This window comes from Thermobia domestica, chromosome 13, assembly GCF_964235325.1.
Source record: "Thermobia domestica chromosome 13, izTheDome1.hap1.1, whole genome shotgun sequence".
NCBI lineage: Eukaryota > Metazoa > Arthropoda > Insecta > Zygentoma > Lepismatidae > Thermobia > Thermobia domestica.
The window spans coordinates 142625548-142643971 of NC_137466.1; the positions used below are offsets into that span (position 1 = coordinate 142625548).

At 28.2% G+C, this 18424-nt stretch overlaps 1 protein-coding gene across 1 annotated transcript in view; it reads left to right on the forward strand.

Annotated features, from left to right (window-relative positions):
- The window catches only part of LOC145667801 (cytochrome P450 6l1-like), a 74676-nt gene that overhangs the window by 22927 nt on the left and 33325 nt on the right, over nucleotides 1-18424 (forward strand). The window contains exon 4 of the mRNA XM_081735234.1: nucleotides 925-1146. Coding sequence (XP_081591360.1) covers nucleotides 925-1146 — 222 coding nt within the window. The remainder of the gene's footprint in view (nucleotides 1-924; nucleotides 1147-18424) is intronic.

The window sequence follows — 18424 nt, forward strand, 5'->3', positions numbered from 1 at the left end:
ACTAGAAATGTTAATCGTAATTATAAACGATATAATATCCAAAAACCCATTTTAACAACATTTACAATCTCTCTTTTCCTTCTCTTCATACATAGTATCTGTCTTATCAGAAACATACACGACCGAACTACTAGTAATTTACAAAAATACTGTACCACTTAAAACAGTGAAACTACACCCATATAGCAAGATCTTGACCCACATCATCCAACCCAATGCTAAATCTAAAATGACGCTAACTGATAGTAATTAGTTTTCCCTTTAACCTATACAGTTGTGACTATGCTATAATTATGCTTCTTGCACAATATACATTTAAGCTTTGTACTATTTAATACTTCTGTTACATTAGTATTCAATAAACTTTTCAATTATTTGTTGAGACCAATTTAATATACATTGATTTATTTTCCTAATATCAATTTTGATGATCAAACCATATTTAGATATCCTGGAAAATGCCTTTTCATATAATAAAAGAAATAACTTCCTTTAACTTAGTGTTAGACATGCTATGTAGGTGAGTTTTGTTTAGTGTATACAATAGCTGTAGCAACCATTACACTATTTCTTTTTTCTCTCTTTCTTTTCTTTTATTTTTATTTCTTTCTTTTTTCTTTTTTTGTTTTTCAACTACTCACCCATGATAATAATTTGTGTAAAATTAATTCCAGTGTGTTTCTTAGGAATAAGGTAGATATGACGTAAGAGTTAATATTTTATGAGTTAAATTTTTCAATTTTGAAAACAAAAATAAATTGTTAATGTATACGTATACGCTAAAGGGAAACGGGAAACTTACAGTTTGATACAACAGTCATGAATTTCACAAAAGTATTTTCGTGAAATGAGCGCTGATTGCATTAAATGCAACAATTATAACAAATAAAAGTTCCTTTTGTTTCTTTCCAAATTTTATTTAAGATTTGTCGGACCCAGTTCTATTAGGATTTGGACTTGGAATACTCCTAGCTGGATTCGAAACAACTGGAAATGCTTTGGCTTTTACTTGTTATCAACTAACAAAAAATGAGAAGATTCAGGAAATCCTACGAAAAGAAATAGACACCTACCTAGAAGAATGTGATGGTAGTATTACATACGAAGGAGTACACAATCTTCCTGAGTTGGAGAAAGTCATATCAGGTACACATTTTATTGGGATTTTTGTAAAGTAAATAAATCATTTTTATTAGCTGCGATCACCATCTCGTTTATCTCAAACGTTTTTGATTTGCTTCCTAGGCAAAGATCAAACTCAGAAAGGAATTTAGAATACTGTCTAAAAGAACCTATATAATATAGTTTCCAATATGGCACACTTTTTAAATTCGGTAAACAACCATTTACATTTTATATACACTTGTTGTTCGCTACTAAACTACTGCCAATTACACTTTGCGCAATATACATTCAGTACATAATTTCTTGAATGCTACAGCAATGGATACATTTAGCAATGGATATATACTTTCCTGTCGTTATCCAATTAGCAATTGTCAAAATCAATAAAGGACCAATTTCTTCCCAAGTAAAGAAACTTACTAGAACTAATTTATTAATCACAATTTTTATATAAAAAAAATTGCAACCAATAAATTTGGAAATTATGCGTAGGCATAATAGTGTTTCCTTTAGTTATAAATAAATAATTATCATCTTCAACTCTACACCTGAAGACCTATAATTGAGCAGATTATACGTAGTTTATGAGGGTACTTTGATGACTAGTACCTTCAAAATCATGCAACACTATGTGCCAACGCAGGTGAGTGAGATATCTCTAAGTCATTCACTACCAGCTTGATTTTGCCTTTGTTCCTGAATCAAGCTGTTGTAGTAGTGCTGTGGAAGAAAACTGATTGGGGGAAATGTATGATTAATGCGAGATTAATAATATGTAATAACTCTTGCCAAACCAAGTATTAAATATATAGATTATTAATATGAATTTATTAACGAATATAAAGATTGTCCCCAAACACACTGATAGAGTATACACAGAATTTACTAATTTGCAGATAAAGAGAAAGAGAGAAAAAGGAACTAGAGTAAATATGACTTCAAAAGACTTCCAATTTTATATCAACTATATACAGGGTGTCCCATTAGGAAGGGGCAATACTTCGGAAAATGGTAGTATGGGTGGTTCCAAGCATAAAGTTCTTATGAACATGGATCCCAAACTCAACGGTTTGAGAGTTACAGATTGTGAACCATTTCTGACTGTATATTGCATATTGCTCACCATGCAGTTATTCTACAGAGCTAAGACATAGCGGATTTGAAAGATGATGATATGGTCTTTCGAATGGTATGCAATATGTGTCAATGGTGTCTTTGGAAGAGAAGTTATTGATGTATATTTGGAAATCAGTGTTGCCATCCAATTTCTTTAAATAGCTTTAACTTTCCCAAATTACCATCAATAGCTCCCATTACAAAGATATTAGTGCCTCATAGTAGAGATCGAATGGGGATTCTGCAGACAAATTTATTAATAGCCCATTTTAACTATATGTCACCCTATCATCTCTAATAACTTCTAATCTACCCCTAATAATTTCTAGCGCACTCCCTATCCCAAATAACTTCTATCACATCTTAAATAACTTCTATCTTACTCATAATAACTTCTAATGCATTCTATCACTAAATTTAGTTACAAAAAATCACTAAATCTGGTTACAAAAAATTACTAAATCTAGTTACAAAAACAAAAAATCACTAAATCTAGTTACAAAATCTGGTTATAACCGGTTTTGACTTCAAAAATCATTAAATCTGGTTACACAAAATCATTAAATCTGCTTACAAAAAATCACTAAATCTAGTTACAAAAATAAAAAATCACTAAATCTAGTTACAAAAAGTCACTAAATCTAGTTAAAAATAAAAAATCACTAAATCTAGTTATAAAAATCACTAAATCTAATAAAATAAAATTAAAAAACACTTCTATGATATTACCATAAAAGTTAACTAAATTCTACATAATTACATAATAGTTACAAATTAGTATATTGATAGTTACAAATTAGGATATTGATAGTGAAATCTTCTGCTAACTTCATTCTCTATTGAAAATAATGATTTTTTAAACTCAGTCCATTGATCATAGTTCAAACTGAATAGACAGCCATTAATATCAAAAACTACTTGAACTTCGGTTTGCACATTTTTTACAATTACATTGAAATTATTAGTAAGTATAAATTTCTTTTGAGGATCCATTCTATTCACTCCATTTTTTTTACTTCTGACGACATATTTTTGTCCATTTTTATTATTCTTTGGATTTACATACAGAACTCAACAGTTGGATAATTATCTTTTAAACCAGTGTATTTGATTTTTATTCCATCTTTAACGATCTCATCAATCATTTTATCTGTTAAGTGTTTTGTAAATCTAGGTGGAAGAAATACCTTAAACTCTTCACACTCAACTAAATATTCTTTCCAAACTTAGTTTTAATCTTTTCCATTTTCACAATCTTATATTCTGTATTTAATTCTAATTCTCTTAATCCAATAACCTGTTTTTGTTCAAGACTTCCAAGTTTATTTAAAAAATCAACGTGCTTTGCCATATTTATTACATAGAACTTTTTCTAATAGTCTCGAATTTCGTTAAGTATGTCATTGATTCTGTTAACAATATCTCTTACATTTTCATCTGTTAATTCACCATTCATGAGCTTAATTACATTAAGCTCATCTTTAAACAGCCCAATTCGATTCACCATATTTATATAATATTCTTTCTTTGAAGCTATATTAAACCGTGTTGATAGACCAGTGATAACAGCAGAAGCCGAAGCAAATGCAGTTGTAATAATTGAATATACTGTAACAGGAATAAACACATTGATGAACCCTGTAGAAGCTGATAATAGAATTGATAACGTAATAAGAGTAGTATAAACACATTTTATTCTCTTGAACTTCCTTTTGTTTTTTATTAATAACTTCTCAAGATTTAATATAGTATCTTCAATTAACGCAATTAAATTCTCACGTGGAATGTTATCTGGAATAGCCATTTTATTTAATAAGTTTTTATGATATTGTCATAAAAACACTTACAAACTAAACAAATATAATAAACATATAATTGGTTTATATCTTCTCAATTATTTTTTCTTTCTCAACATCATACTCTAAATTTTTCTTACCAATCATAACAACATAGCAAATTGTTTTATCTGGTACATCGCTTTCAAAATTAACAGTCAGTTTCAAATTAGTTCTATCACTTACAGTTACTGATTTATGCTTGCTTGTGTTAATTACGAACATTGGTCTATTTTCTAAAAATTCTTTAGGATAATAAAACATCTCAGTATTTCCAATTGTAGCTCGCTTATATACCGTATACATTTCATAAACTTTCAAATACTTATGTTTTGCAAAATCTAAGTTTAAAGATTCTAATGGGAAAGATTCATTTCTAGAATTACGAAAATGGATATTCTGAACTTTACAATGATCAAAATAGCTTGAATCTCTTTCTTGATTATCATTTCTATTTGTTTGGAAAAAAGCAATCACAAAATTAGGCATATCAAATTCACTTGAGTTAAATTGTGTGGTTAAATCGAATTCTAAATACTTTCCACTAACTGATTTCTGCAAACATTTATATGTGTTGAATGAAATAGGAATCTTACCTTCTTTTAAGATATTAGATCTTAACAAGGTGGCATAGTTAGGTTCATAATTAACAATAGGCATTCTTAACTCCATATTTGTAATCTTAATTTTACCTGGATGTGGTTGATTTTCTTCATATGTTCCATCCTGCTTTTTTGTTTTCCAAATAGCAAATGCGCTATCATCAGAACCACTTCTTTTAAATGTATATTTCAATCCTCCTTTCCACATAATATCTTTAAAATCTCAACAAAATCCTCGCAAAAGTCTTAGCAAAACACTATTTCTTCATCTGTTCTTGCCCACGTAATTCCTTCCCATCCACATTCATCATAGTGATTTGCCTCTGGTTTTGAAATCGTACATGTGTTTACAGCTGTTGAAGTTAAACCAGGATAATCTATAATATCCAATATCTGTCCATGCTTACTAATTTGAATTTGAGAAAACAAATGTGGGAAGAAATTATTAATAAGTCTAATATTTTGACCAGTAGTATATTCTCCATCAGCATCCCTACCTCTAATTTCAAAAGTTACATAAATATCAGCATAATAAGGATGTATGAAGCCATCACCTACGTCAATATCAAATTCAATAGACCTGTTTGGCTTATTTAAATTCTCGATTGTTTTTTGATTAGGTTTAAAGGATTGTAATTCATATGATTCTATCTTATCCATATTTATTATAAAAAAATATTTGTAATCGTTTTATGAATTAAGCTCATAAAATAAACCCATAAAAACTTAAATATAACTTCTCCAAATATCCTTATTTCTATTCACCTGACTAATAATTTCTGAAAAACTATACCCATCTGTAAACATTTTTAACACTGTAATGCATAAATGTCCACAAATTACCTCGTTAAAATGTTGTATACGGCTGCTATTGTACTCTATATTATGACCAAGATATTTTACGAGTGTTTTTGGCGGATTACCTCCAAATGAATCAAACACATACTTGCTATTTCCTTTTTTCCAATAACAAATCCAATGTGTTCCTATATTATTAGACATATCAAAATTAACAATACCACGCTCATTCTTCCTTGGTTGTTTAGGCAATTCATCCCTCATAAATACACCTCTAAAGTTTCTTATCTTAAGTTTTTTAACAAGTTGTATTAGGTCTAAATTACTTAAAGGTTTAATTTCTTCTTTTTCTTTACTGTTTTGGAGTTTACGTTTTTTTGAAAGCTTACCACCTTGTTTTTCTTCCATTGTTAAGTTATGTCGCTTTTGTTCCTCTAATTCCATTTTATTCTTTTTTGCATCATCTACAGTCTTAGCAATAGCAGCCGCACCTCCAGCAACAGAACCTAGAGCACCTATTAAAGCTAAAATCGTTGGAATAGTAAATATAAAACCGCCATAATGAACTTTATTATCATTTGCCTTCATTTCTTTGTTTATTTTCTTAAGTTGTGGTATAGAAAGAGATAGAGACATACATTGCCCTTTACTTAGTTTTGCTTCCTTTTGTTTGAGTTGTTTGTTAGTTAAAATGTGATCTATATTTAATTGTTTAAGTTCCTCATTAGGAATCGTAAATGTAAAACCTTTTAACTGCATATTTATTATATAATTAAAAGTTTTTTTTATGAAAAATTTCCATAAAAAGTACACATAAACCTAAATCTAAAAAATACTTATAAACCTAAACCAAATATTACTTTTGTTACTTATAAACCTAAACCAAATCTTACTTTTGTATTCATCACTAAAACAGTTCCAAGAGCAGGTAGTTTTTCAGTTATTAAATTAGCAATTTTAGCAAAAACTCTTTCCCAAGCTTTATTTTCTAATTCCTTATCTGCAATATGTCTTGATTCTGTATCTTTATTATCCCTATAGTATATATCATGTTCTTCACAAGCCTCATCTAATGGGTTAATACCTTTATCACCTCTTTCTAATCTTTCTTGAAGTTTTGTACCCGGACCACAATATTGAAATCCTGGAATATGCAACTCAAATGGAAGTTTATTAATCAAATCATTTACTAATCCTTTTCCATACTTTTCACTATTCCAAAATTTTGGTGGCAGCGTATTCAATATCTTCAAATAACCTATACCTTTTGAATCATTAGGTATGAATTGTATGAGTTTAGAATTAATCATATCCATAATACCTACTTTCTCATTATAAAAGTTATCATTTCCAGATTTTTCTTCCCCATCATTAACAATCAAGCGATCAATCAGTTTTCTCACATCATCCATCCATATGTATTCTTTTGATAATTCGTTATATACCTTTATTCCTTCTCCAGATTTTGGTGTCCTTTTTGAAGGTGTCGGTTTTATATATTCATCCCAAATAGGTTTGATAATTTCTTTATATTTTTACCTTTACTAGATTTTTGTTTTCTTGTACTTGGATCATTATTATGAAATGCAACACTAGAATCAATTACTATTTGTTTATATTTTTCTAGATCATCATCATTATAATTTGTTGGATTATGTTTTGTCAATAATTCCCATAAACCTTCTGTTCCGGTATAATGTCGATTATTAATAACTAAATCATCACCATGAATTTTAATTTCTGCATTTCCTATCATATGTATAATTTTCCCATCTTCATCATATGGTTGTATTCCAAAACTTTTATCATCTCTAGTTGCATAATATCTTGAGGCAATCTTACCAAAATGAGTTGTTGCTAAAGATTCTATTCCTTCTACTTTATATTTAATTTGTTTTTTCATGTGTTTTATTTCTTCTGTTATAGGCGTATCACTTTCATTTATAGGACTATCATACATAGGTGGTGTTTCTAATAAGCTTGAATCCACTCTCGCACTTTTATACACAACTGGAACTAACTCTTGAATTAGATTTTTATTTTCTTCTGCTACTTTTGATATATCTTGCCCTAAATCTTTAATTGCATCAATAACAGGCTGATCTTGTTCTTTAAATTTCTCATACTTACTTCGATTACTTTGTTTAATTTCCTTAAATCTTAGTAAGTTCTTCTTTTAACTTAATATGCTTCTTAGCTTTATTAACATCCATTTATTATATAAAGAAAAAATAAAAACATAACACAACATAACATAACATAACATAACATATACGTTCACCTGCATTCATATACGTTTTGTTTACACTTTTAGAAATTCTTTAATTTTATTTCTATATTTACCATTATTCACCTTCCTAGTCATATCTATTGTTAAGAAACCACGTTCTTCACTCCAACACCTGCTACATAATAATTGTAATTTTTCAAACGACATATCAGATGCAACAAATTCATCATATATATGTTTTAAATTTACATTGTCCTGTCTAAATATACAAAGAAAGTTTAAGTTGTCCCTAATTAATTGTTTTGGTACTTTAGAATATGTTTGTCCAAGATAGAAAGAGTTCAAACCCTTATGACGACCTCGAGTAAAATATTCTCTAACGTGATTTTGTTCTTCTAATATGAAATCATCAAATACTACCACAGAATAGTCCTCACATTCATCTAATGGAATAATCTCTTCATTGTTTCCTTTTATTATTGCTACTGTATCTTTAGTATTACGTTCTATATCTCGAAAAAGTTGTATTAATTGTTGGTATTTAGGTTGATTTAAACTTTTAGAATAGATATAAACATTTACATATTTTAACCATTTAGGTGCCAACAAAAAATTATCAATCATTAACGTCGTTTACCACAACCACTAGGCCCAACTATTAAACATCTTATATCATCAGGTAACAACTCACCATTCCTCTTCCTCTTCGCCGTTTCTTCTGTTAACCTTACTTTAATATCCCAATTATCCATTTTAATTATTTATTATATAATAAATGAAAGTATTTAATTTAAATGGTTATTCATCTGTATTAAACATGTATTTGCACTACCCATTTGAAAACGATTTAGAAGTAGCTGTTGCAGGATTTTACACAACATACTTAACACCAAACATTACAGAAAAGAACAACAAATTAACATTTTGCAGTGAAGAACCTGAAGTTACAAGACAAGCCATAGTTCAACCTGGTCAATATAGTTTAAAAGAATTAGAAGAATATATTAAATCAAACCTTCCATTCTACACTGATGAATTCAAAGATACTTTTGAAATTACGGAAGACAGGAAGAGAAATAGAGTTAAAATATTTAGTGAGGTTTGTGATATAACCTTAGATACCATTAATACTGTATTAGGTTTTAGTGAGAAAAAGTTAACTAATAATATAGAACATGTTGGAGATAAGCCACCAAAGTTTCATCCGTTTGATACTATAAATATTCACTGTGATTTAGCAGAAGGTATGATTTTAAAACACAATGACACAACACACAACGAAACAGATTTAATTGCAACATTTAGAACAAATGCAGAGTTTAGAGAACCAATTATATACGAACCTAATGAAAAAATATTTTTCCCAATACATCACAATAAATTTAATAATTTCAAAGTTTCAATTAAAGATGAGAATGGTGATTTGATTGATTTTGGTGGAGCTCGTATAACTGTTTTACTTGCTGTTAAATAATTCAAATTATTATATAATAAACATGGATATTTTTGGTAATACTAAAAGGGGGACTACAAACCTCAATCATGTAAGTGAAGTTTTTACATCAAATAATATAACATGGGTTGATTTCAAAAACAAAAGACTTATTAATGTAGGTGATGCAATTGACCAACATGATGTAGTAACTTTACAACAGCTAAATTTAATAAATAGTAATGTTAATAGTCAATTGGAAGGTGATAGAAACAAATTTGAAGATGTATTAAAAACATTACAAGACACATATATAAAGAAAGAAGATTTTCAAAAGGTTAGGATGGATACTACTAAATTGATTATGCAGAAAGAAACTGTACCTCTACTATATCGATTAAGAGCTAAAAATGTTAAGGATCCAATCTTTAGAATATTTAATCTCTCTAAGGGTTACAAATTTCTCTATAATGGGAAAATAATGCACATGGAATTAAGTTTGGATAAATACTTTCTAGAGATATATTTGGGTGATATTTTGATTGAAAATTTACCTTTTAACTTTAACAAGAACGATATAATTACAATTAAACCAAATAAAAATTCAGCTATGGAAGAAGGACAATTATTGTTTGTTGTAATGTACATAGAAAGAGAGCTTTCATAAAACCATTTGCTATATTCAATCTATATAACAACATTCTAATTCAATCTATATAACAACATTTTAATTCAATCTATATAACAACATTCTAAATTGAATTATACAGATGAATTATAAATTGTTATATAGATTGAATTATTGTTCGAATTATACACTAAGTTATAGAATGTTATATTGATTAAATTATATAGATGAACAATGTTTGAATTGTAGAAGTTATTATATAGAGTGATTATAGATTGAATTATAGATTGAAGTTCATGATCAATTATAGTATTAATCAACAAATACCAACAACAGCATTAATTATAGTATTAATCAACAACAGCATTAATTATAGTATTTTTCATCAAATACCGACACCCGTTAATTATAGTGTTAATCATCAAATATCGGCAACAGCATCAAACAAACATATGCTTGAATTATAGTTTGAATTAGGTCGATCTTTAGAATGATGTTAGTTGAATTATAGTTTGAATTAGGCCGATCTTTAGAATGATGTTGTTAGTTGATATAGTGTTTGAATTATAGATTGAGGTTAATAATTTTCCATATAATAAATATTATGATGTATTGTGTTAAGTGTAAGAAATCAACAGATACAGAAATAGATAACATTAAAGTAGAACAGACAAAGAATGGAAGATATGTTAAGAAAGGTATATGTGTTGTATGTGGTACTAATAAATCCCAATTCATTAAAAAGTCCGATTGACTATATGAAGATGAAGGTATTAGAGAAGACATTATAGAAGAAATTCATAAACCATCTAGAAAGAATTATTCTAGGTTAAGTGTTATTGTTAAAGGTATAGATGATTTATGGCAAGCAGATCTTGTTGAAATGGATAGTGGTATGTTAAAAGGTGTTTCAAAATTAAATAAAGGTTATAAGTATTTACTAACCATTATAGATGTGTTCTCTAAATATGCGTTTGCTGTTCCTGTTAAAGATAAGAGTGGTAAGAATGTTACAGAAGCATTTAAATCAGTGTTAAAAGTAAGAAAACCTAGTAACTTACAAACTGATCAAGGTAAAGAGTTTTACAATAAAGAATTTAAGAAGTTGATGGAGGAAAATAGGATTAATCATTATTCAACCTATAGTGGTAAAAAAGCTTCTGTTGTTGAAAGATTTAATAGAACACAAACAAAATATGTGGAAGAAATTTACTGTTCAAGGTAATTATAAGTGGTTAAAAATATTGCAAGGTTTGGTTGATGAATATAATAACAAAGTACATAGAATAATTGGTGTGAAACCTGTAGAAGTGAATAAGAAATATGAGCATGCGATATTGAAAAAAGGTATAAGAAAGAATATGAGACTGTTAAGTTAAAGTACAAGATTGGTGATTATGTTCGTATAAGTAAAATTAAAGGTTTGTTTGAGAAAGGGTATACATCTAATTGGTCAACAGAAGTGTTTGTTATTAATGAGGTTATACCATCTAATCCACCAACATATAAAATTAAAGATTTAAACAATGAAGAAGTTAGAGGAAGATTTTATGAACCAGAATTATTGAAAACTAAATATAAGGATGAGTATTTGGTTGAAAAAATATTGAGAAAGAAAGGTAATAAAATGTTTGTTAAATGGTTAGGGTTTGATGATTCACATAATAGTTGGATAGATAAAAGTAATGTAATATTATAAATGTTATATTTTATGGTTTAATAATTCACATAATAATTAAATAAATAAAAGTAATATAATACTATAAATGCTATATTTTATGGTTTAATAATTCACATAATAGTTTGATAAGATAAGGAAAATGTTGTAGTGTAAATTTAATGTTTAACTTTTATGAATATTTTCATAAAAGGTAAATAAAGTATTTATTAAATGGTTAGGGTTTAATAATTGCATAATAATTAAATAAATAAAAGTAATATAATATTATAAATGCTATTTTTTGGTTATTTCATAAAAGGTAATAAAGTGTTTGTTAAATAATAAGGGTTTATTAAATGGTTAGTGTTTAATAATTGCATAATAATTAAATAAATAAAAGTAATATAATATTATAAATGTTATTTCATAAAAGGTAATAAAGTGTTTGTTAAATAATTAGGGTTTATTAAATGGTTAGGGTTTAATAATTGCAAAATAATTAAATAAATAAAAGTAATATAATATTATAAATGTTATTTTTTTTGGTTATTTCATAAAAGGTAAATAGGATAAGAAGGTGAATGATAATTATGATGATGAGTAAGTTTATGAAAATGATTCAGTTTTTATCATATTAATAATGGCTTTGATGAGGTGATCACATAAAAGCCCTATACTAACACAACATACTAATATATGTAGACAATGGTAGGAGTGTACAAGTATTAGCAGTTGTGTTAGGAAAAATAAGTATGCTAATGTTGGTATATATAACATGAAAAAAAATATTATGAAAATGAACTAAAAAATTTGGTAAATATAAAAAAACGATACAGTAATTTTTCATATAAGATGAGTATAAATAATGTTAATTTTACTGGTGAGGAGATGAAGGAGATGTCGATTACAAAACTAAAACTAATATGTAAAGTCAAGAAAATCTGTAACTATACATCTTTAAATAAGAGTGAATTAATCAAAAAAATCGAACAATATAAAAATGAACCAGATGAATTGAAAGTTATATACACAATGAAAGTTGATGAACTAAAAAACATTGTAAAGGAAAGGGAATAAAAGGTTATTCTAAATTAAGAAAAGCAGAACTTATTGATCGTATTAAAAAATATGAAGATGAACAAAACAGATCACAAATTAGAAACATATTTCCATTTAAACAAGATGTTTTTGAAGAATCGAAACCACAACGAATACCAATTAAAGTAGAAACAAAGGAAACAGCAATACAGAAACGATTACAAACTATCACAATTGAAAACATAGGAGGATATAAAGATCCAGTGAAGTTTTTAAATATAAGTGGGAAAGTAGTTATTAACAAAATCAAGGAAGAATTAAAACACCACCCATTAAAAGTCATCCTTGTATTCATTTGTGATTATATTAAAGATAAAGAAGTACAAGAACACAATTTTAAAACTATGAATGAAAGAATATTACAATCAACTGACTTAGACGAATATATAACCCATGCTAAACAAAAACTATGTAGAGAGATGGAGGAATTTCAAGCTAGAGGATCAGGATGGACATTACATCAAATTAAACATTTAGAAATCAGACTAAATAAATATGTACCATTACGAGCTTCTTCCTATATTGACCTTCCTAAACCAATTAAAGATAAGAAAGCAGTAATCAATATTAAAAATCAAGATAATAACTGTTTCTTATATTCAATTGCAAGTTATTTAAAACCTATTGATAGATGTTCTCAATATCAACGACCTTCACACTATACAAAAATTGTGAATGAGTTACAAGATAAATATTGTAATGGTATTGAATTTCCTGTACAATTAAAAGATATAGTAAAGTTTGAAAAGAGAAGTAACATATCCATTAAAGTGTATAGTTATGATAATGAATATAATATATACCCACTTCAAATCACAAAAAATAAGCAGGACAAACACGTCAATTTATTATATGTAAAAGATGAAAATAATAGTCATTTTTGTTGGATAAATGATTTATCGAGATTAGTAAGAAGTCAAGTAACAAAACATAAGGAGAAATTGTACTTTTGTGATAGATGTTTGGTAAGACATTTTAGAAATGAGATGCAATTACAACAACATGAGCTATATTGTAAGGAGCATGAATCTGTTAGAATAGAACTTCCAAAACCATATGGCAATCAAATACAGTTCCAAAATTATAATAGATCATTTAGAGTACCATTTGCGATATATGCCGATTTTGAATGTTTGTTATGTAAAATGGAAGTAGACCATAATTGTTCTAAAACTGTGAAGTATCAAAAGCATTTACCCATGAGTTTCTGTTATTACATCAAATATTCAAATGGTATGTATAAAAGTCCTGTTAGTTATATTGGTTGAGATGCTGCAAAGGTGTTTGTGGAGAATTTAAAACAAGAAGCAATAGAAATAAAGAAAATATATAACAAAAAAGTTGAAATGAATGGCCTAACTAAAGATGAGAACGAGATATATATATAGTAATTCCAATAGTTGTCATATATGTGAGAGAAACTTGAATGATTTACCACCAGCAATTGAAAAACAAATAAATATGTTAAATAAGAAAATACAATTCGCTAAAGATAATGATAGCATGATTGAAAAGTTAGAAGAATGGAAACATGAATTAGGAAAATGTTTAAAGGATATAAATAAAAATAAAGCAAAAGTAAGAGATCATGATCATTTAACTGGGAAGTTTAGAGGTGCAGCTCACAGTTATTGTAACTTAAGCTATCGAAATCCTAATTTTATTCCAGTATTTATTCACAACTTAAGTGGTTATGATACTCACCTGTTTGTTAAAGAACTTGCTTATGATAAGAATGAAATAAAACTAATTGGAAATAATGATGAAAAATATAGAACATACTCAAAATATGTGAAGGTTGATAAAAAGAATGGAATTAATTTACGATTTCTAGATTCATTTAGGTTTATGCCAAGGAGTTTAGCAGAACTAGCAAATAACCTTACAAAAGAACAATATAGAGAAACGTCAAAGTACTTCCCTAATGATTTGTTAGATTTAGTAATTAAAAAAGGTGTGTAACCATATGATTATATTGACTCAATTGAAAGATTAGAAGAAACAAAACTACCTTCAAAAGAAATGTTCTTTAATAAACTTACTAAAACCCACATCAGTGATGAAGATTATGAGCATGCGAAAAATGTTTGGAAGTCGTTCAATATTAAAAATCTAGGTGAATATACAGAACTTTATAACAAGACAGATGTATTAATATTAGCTGGTGTATTTGAAAGTTTTAGAGATGTGTGTTTAAAAGCATATGGTTTAGATCCTGCTTGGTATTTCACTGCTCCTGGTTTATCGTGGGATTCAATGTTAAAGATGACTAAGATCAAACTAGAAATGTTAACTGACTATGACAAAATATTAATGATAGAAAAAGGTATAAGAGGTGGAAGTTCACGATGTAGTAAGAGATATGTAAAAGCAAATAATAAGTATATAAAATTATAACAAAGACGAACCTTCAAAGTATTTAGCTTATCTAGATGCAAATAATTTATATGGATGGGCTATGAGTCAATACATGCCTTACAAAGACTTTAAATGGGTTCAACCTTACATGAACATAATGAATATTCCAGATGATTCAGAAACTGGATACATATTAGAAGTTGATTTAGAATATCCAGAATACTTACATGATAAACATACAGATCTACCATTAGCTCCAGAAAATATGTGTCCACCAGGATCGAAACATTCAAAATTATTAACAACGCTTTACAATAAAGAAAGATATGTTATTCACTACAGAAACTTAAAATTGTATATGTCACTTGGGATGATATTAAAGAAAATTCATAGAGTATTAGAGTTCAAGCAATCAAACTGGTTAAAGGAATATATTGATCTAAATACAAATATGAGAACAAAAGCTAAGAACGATTTCGAGAAAGATTTTTACAAGTTAATGAACAATAGCGTATTTGGTAAAACAATGGAAAACATTAGAAAGAGGCCATCTATTACCTTAGAATGTGATCCAATGAGGGTGGAAAAGTTAATAGCGAAACCGAACTTTGATTACAGAACAATATTTACTGAAGATTTGTGTGCGATACATATGAAAAAAGAAAAATTGACCTTCAACAAACCTATATATGTTGGTATGAGTGTGCTAGATTTGTCAAAACTATTAATGTATGACTTCCATTACAACATTATGAAACGTAAATATGATATCGATATAGACTTATGTTACACGGATACTGATAGTTTTATATATGAAATCAATACAGATGACTTCTACAAAGACTTAAAGGAAATGGTTGATCTATTTGACACAAGTGATTATGGAAAGGATAATCAATATGGAATACCACTAGTAAACAAAAAAGTATTAGGAAAGATGAAGGATGAAAACAAAGGTAAAATAATGACAGAGTTTATTGGGTTAAGATCAAAGATGTATGCCTTTAAAGTTGAGAATGAAGAGGAGAAAAAAGCAAAAGGAATAACGAAATGTGTAGTAGCAAAAGAGTTACAATTTGATGATTATAAGCAAACCCTATTCAATGATGTGAAAACATACAAAAATATAAATCTAATTCGAAGTTGTAAGCATGATGTGTATACCATAGCTGTAAATAAGTTAGCATTAGATTCGAATGATGACAAAAGATATATACTAGAGGGTGGTGTAAGTACATTAGCTTGGGGGCATTATAAGATATAGTTAAAATGTATTTATGTGTAATTTCATTTTAGGTCATATTTAATTAACTTTTATGTGTGGTTTACTTTTAAGTAAAATTTAATTAACTTTTATGTGTAGTGTAGTTGATAGGTGTTAGTGAGTAATTGTGTGGTTTAGTTTTAAGTAAAATTTAATTAACTTTTATTTGTAGTGTAGTTGATAGGTGTTAGTGAGTAATTATGTATAGTTTTAGTTTTAAGTAAAATTTAATTAACTTTTATGTGTAGTGTAGTTGATAGGTATTAGTGAGGTAAAATTTAATTAACTTTATGATATTTTTAAATTATAAAAGTGTTTTTGTAACTAGATTTAGTGATTTTTTATAACTAGATTTAGTGATTTTTTTTGAATCAGATTTAATGATTTTTTTGTAACTAGATTTAGTGATGGAATGCATTAGAAGTTATTATGAGTAAGACAGAAGTTATTTGATATGTAATAGAAGTTATTTGGGATAGGGAGTGCGCTAGAAATTATTAGGGGGTAGATTAGAAGTTATTAGAGATGATAGGGTGATATATAGTTAAAATGGGCTAATAATAAATTTGTCTGTAGAATCCCCATTCCCTATCTACTCCTCATGTTGCATATCGTTCAAAAAGCGATTCCATCACTTTTCAAATTCACTATGTCTTACCTCTGTAGAGTTAATACAGGGTGATCAATACGCAACATAAAGTCAAAAATGGTTCACAATCTGTAGCTCTCAAACCGTTGAGATTAGGACCTATATTCATATGAACTTTTTCCTTACAATCACCCATACTACCATCTCAAAAATATTACCCCTTCCTCCTGGGACACCCTGTATATATTGTGCGGTTTGTAGAAAGAAAATGTTATGTCGTATTTTGTAACTTGTAAGTAAACTGGAAAAGAAAGTTCAACATGACGCATTCCAAACAATCTTCCCCTCCCTCTGCAGGTAGTTTTCTGAAATTAAACTACCTACTTCTTTTCTGTTGTCCAATTTTAAGGAAAGTGCCATTTTAACGAAAGTGTCTTTCTACGAGTTTGATATATACACTACTCGTGATATTTCAGATTTCTATTATATTTTCTATGCCTTAAAAGTAAGAGGCGGGAAACGAAAATGCACGTACTAACGTGATTGTTTTTATAATGTAATGTAATATAAGCTGGATTCATATTTGAACAATATTTATGCTACTTTGTGTTCTCGATATTCATTTTTGCTTGGATTTATGACAAACCTCATTGTGATTATTATATGTCAACAATTATTGTGAAGCAATAAATTTACCACACAAAAATCTAGTTTTACAGCCAGGCACAAACGCTTTCTTTAACAATGTCATGGAGTTAATCTAACGGTCTGTGTCCAGCATGAGTCGTGGGAAATATATGCAATATTACCTATGATGTGATTAAACGTGGACATGTGACAAAAAGAGAGCGTATTCTTATTACTTAGTCTGAGTGAAGAGATGAGTATTAAGTTTTATAGACAAGTACATTTAACATAAAAATTTAATCTAATGATCGTGTTGTATTAATCATCTCGGTCCCGGCGTCCCCAACAGGAGATATAAAATATGACGATATTATTCTTTATTTACAACTTTAAAATCAGACTGGCAACATTGAAAACTGTATACAAGGCATTACCCATTTATGGTCATCCCCTGTAAACGGTTTTCACTGTTGCCAGTCTGATTTTAAAGTTGTAAAGAAAGAATAATATCGTCATATTTTATGTCCTCTGTGGGGGACGCCAGGATCGACATGTTTAATGGTGAAATATATAATGTTTTTGCTAATTTTGTTTCAATATCGTAGTTTCTTATGCACAGCAGAAAAGGAGAGTGGCTTGTCTGTTTTCTGCTTATTCTTCTTGTTTGCACTTAGCTCCATACACTCTATTGAGCGTTTTTAATTTTGAAATCACCATGGGACATTAGGCAATCTTACCTGTGACGTATCGCATTCGTCATAAGATAAAGTAGCTCATATGAGCAAAATATAGAACTTGTTAAAGAAGTTACTAAATAGCTTATTTTCTGTTAAACTGTTCACAAGTGAACAGAATAATAGAGCCGTGTAGAGTCAAGTTTTTATCTTACTGCCATTATAATATAGTCGTACCGACGGTTGTTGATGTATACATTTATGACACACTTGATACAATACTGTTTAACTTTTCTTTACAAGCTCTTTGAGTTTTAGAATATTTAAGATAAATAACTGAATTTAGGTTTCAGAGACGAAAGATTATAATAAATACATTTAGAGTAAC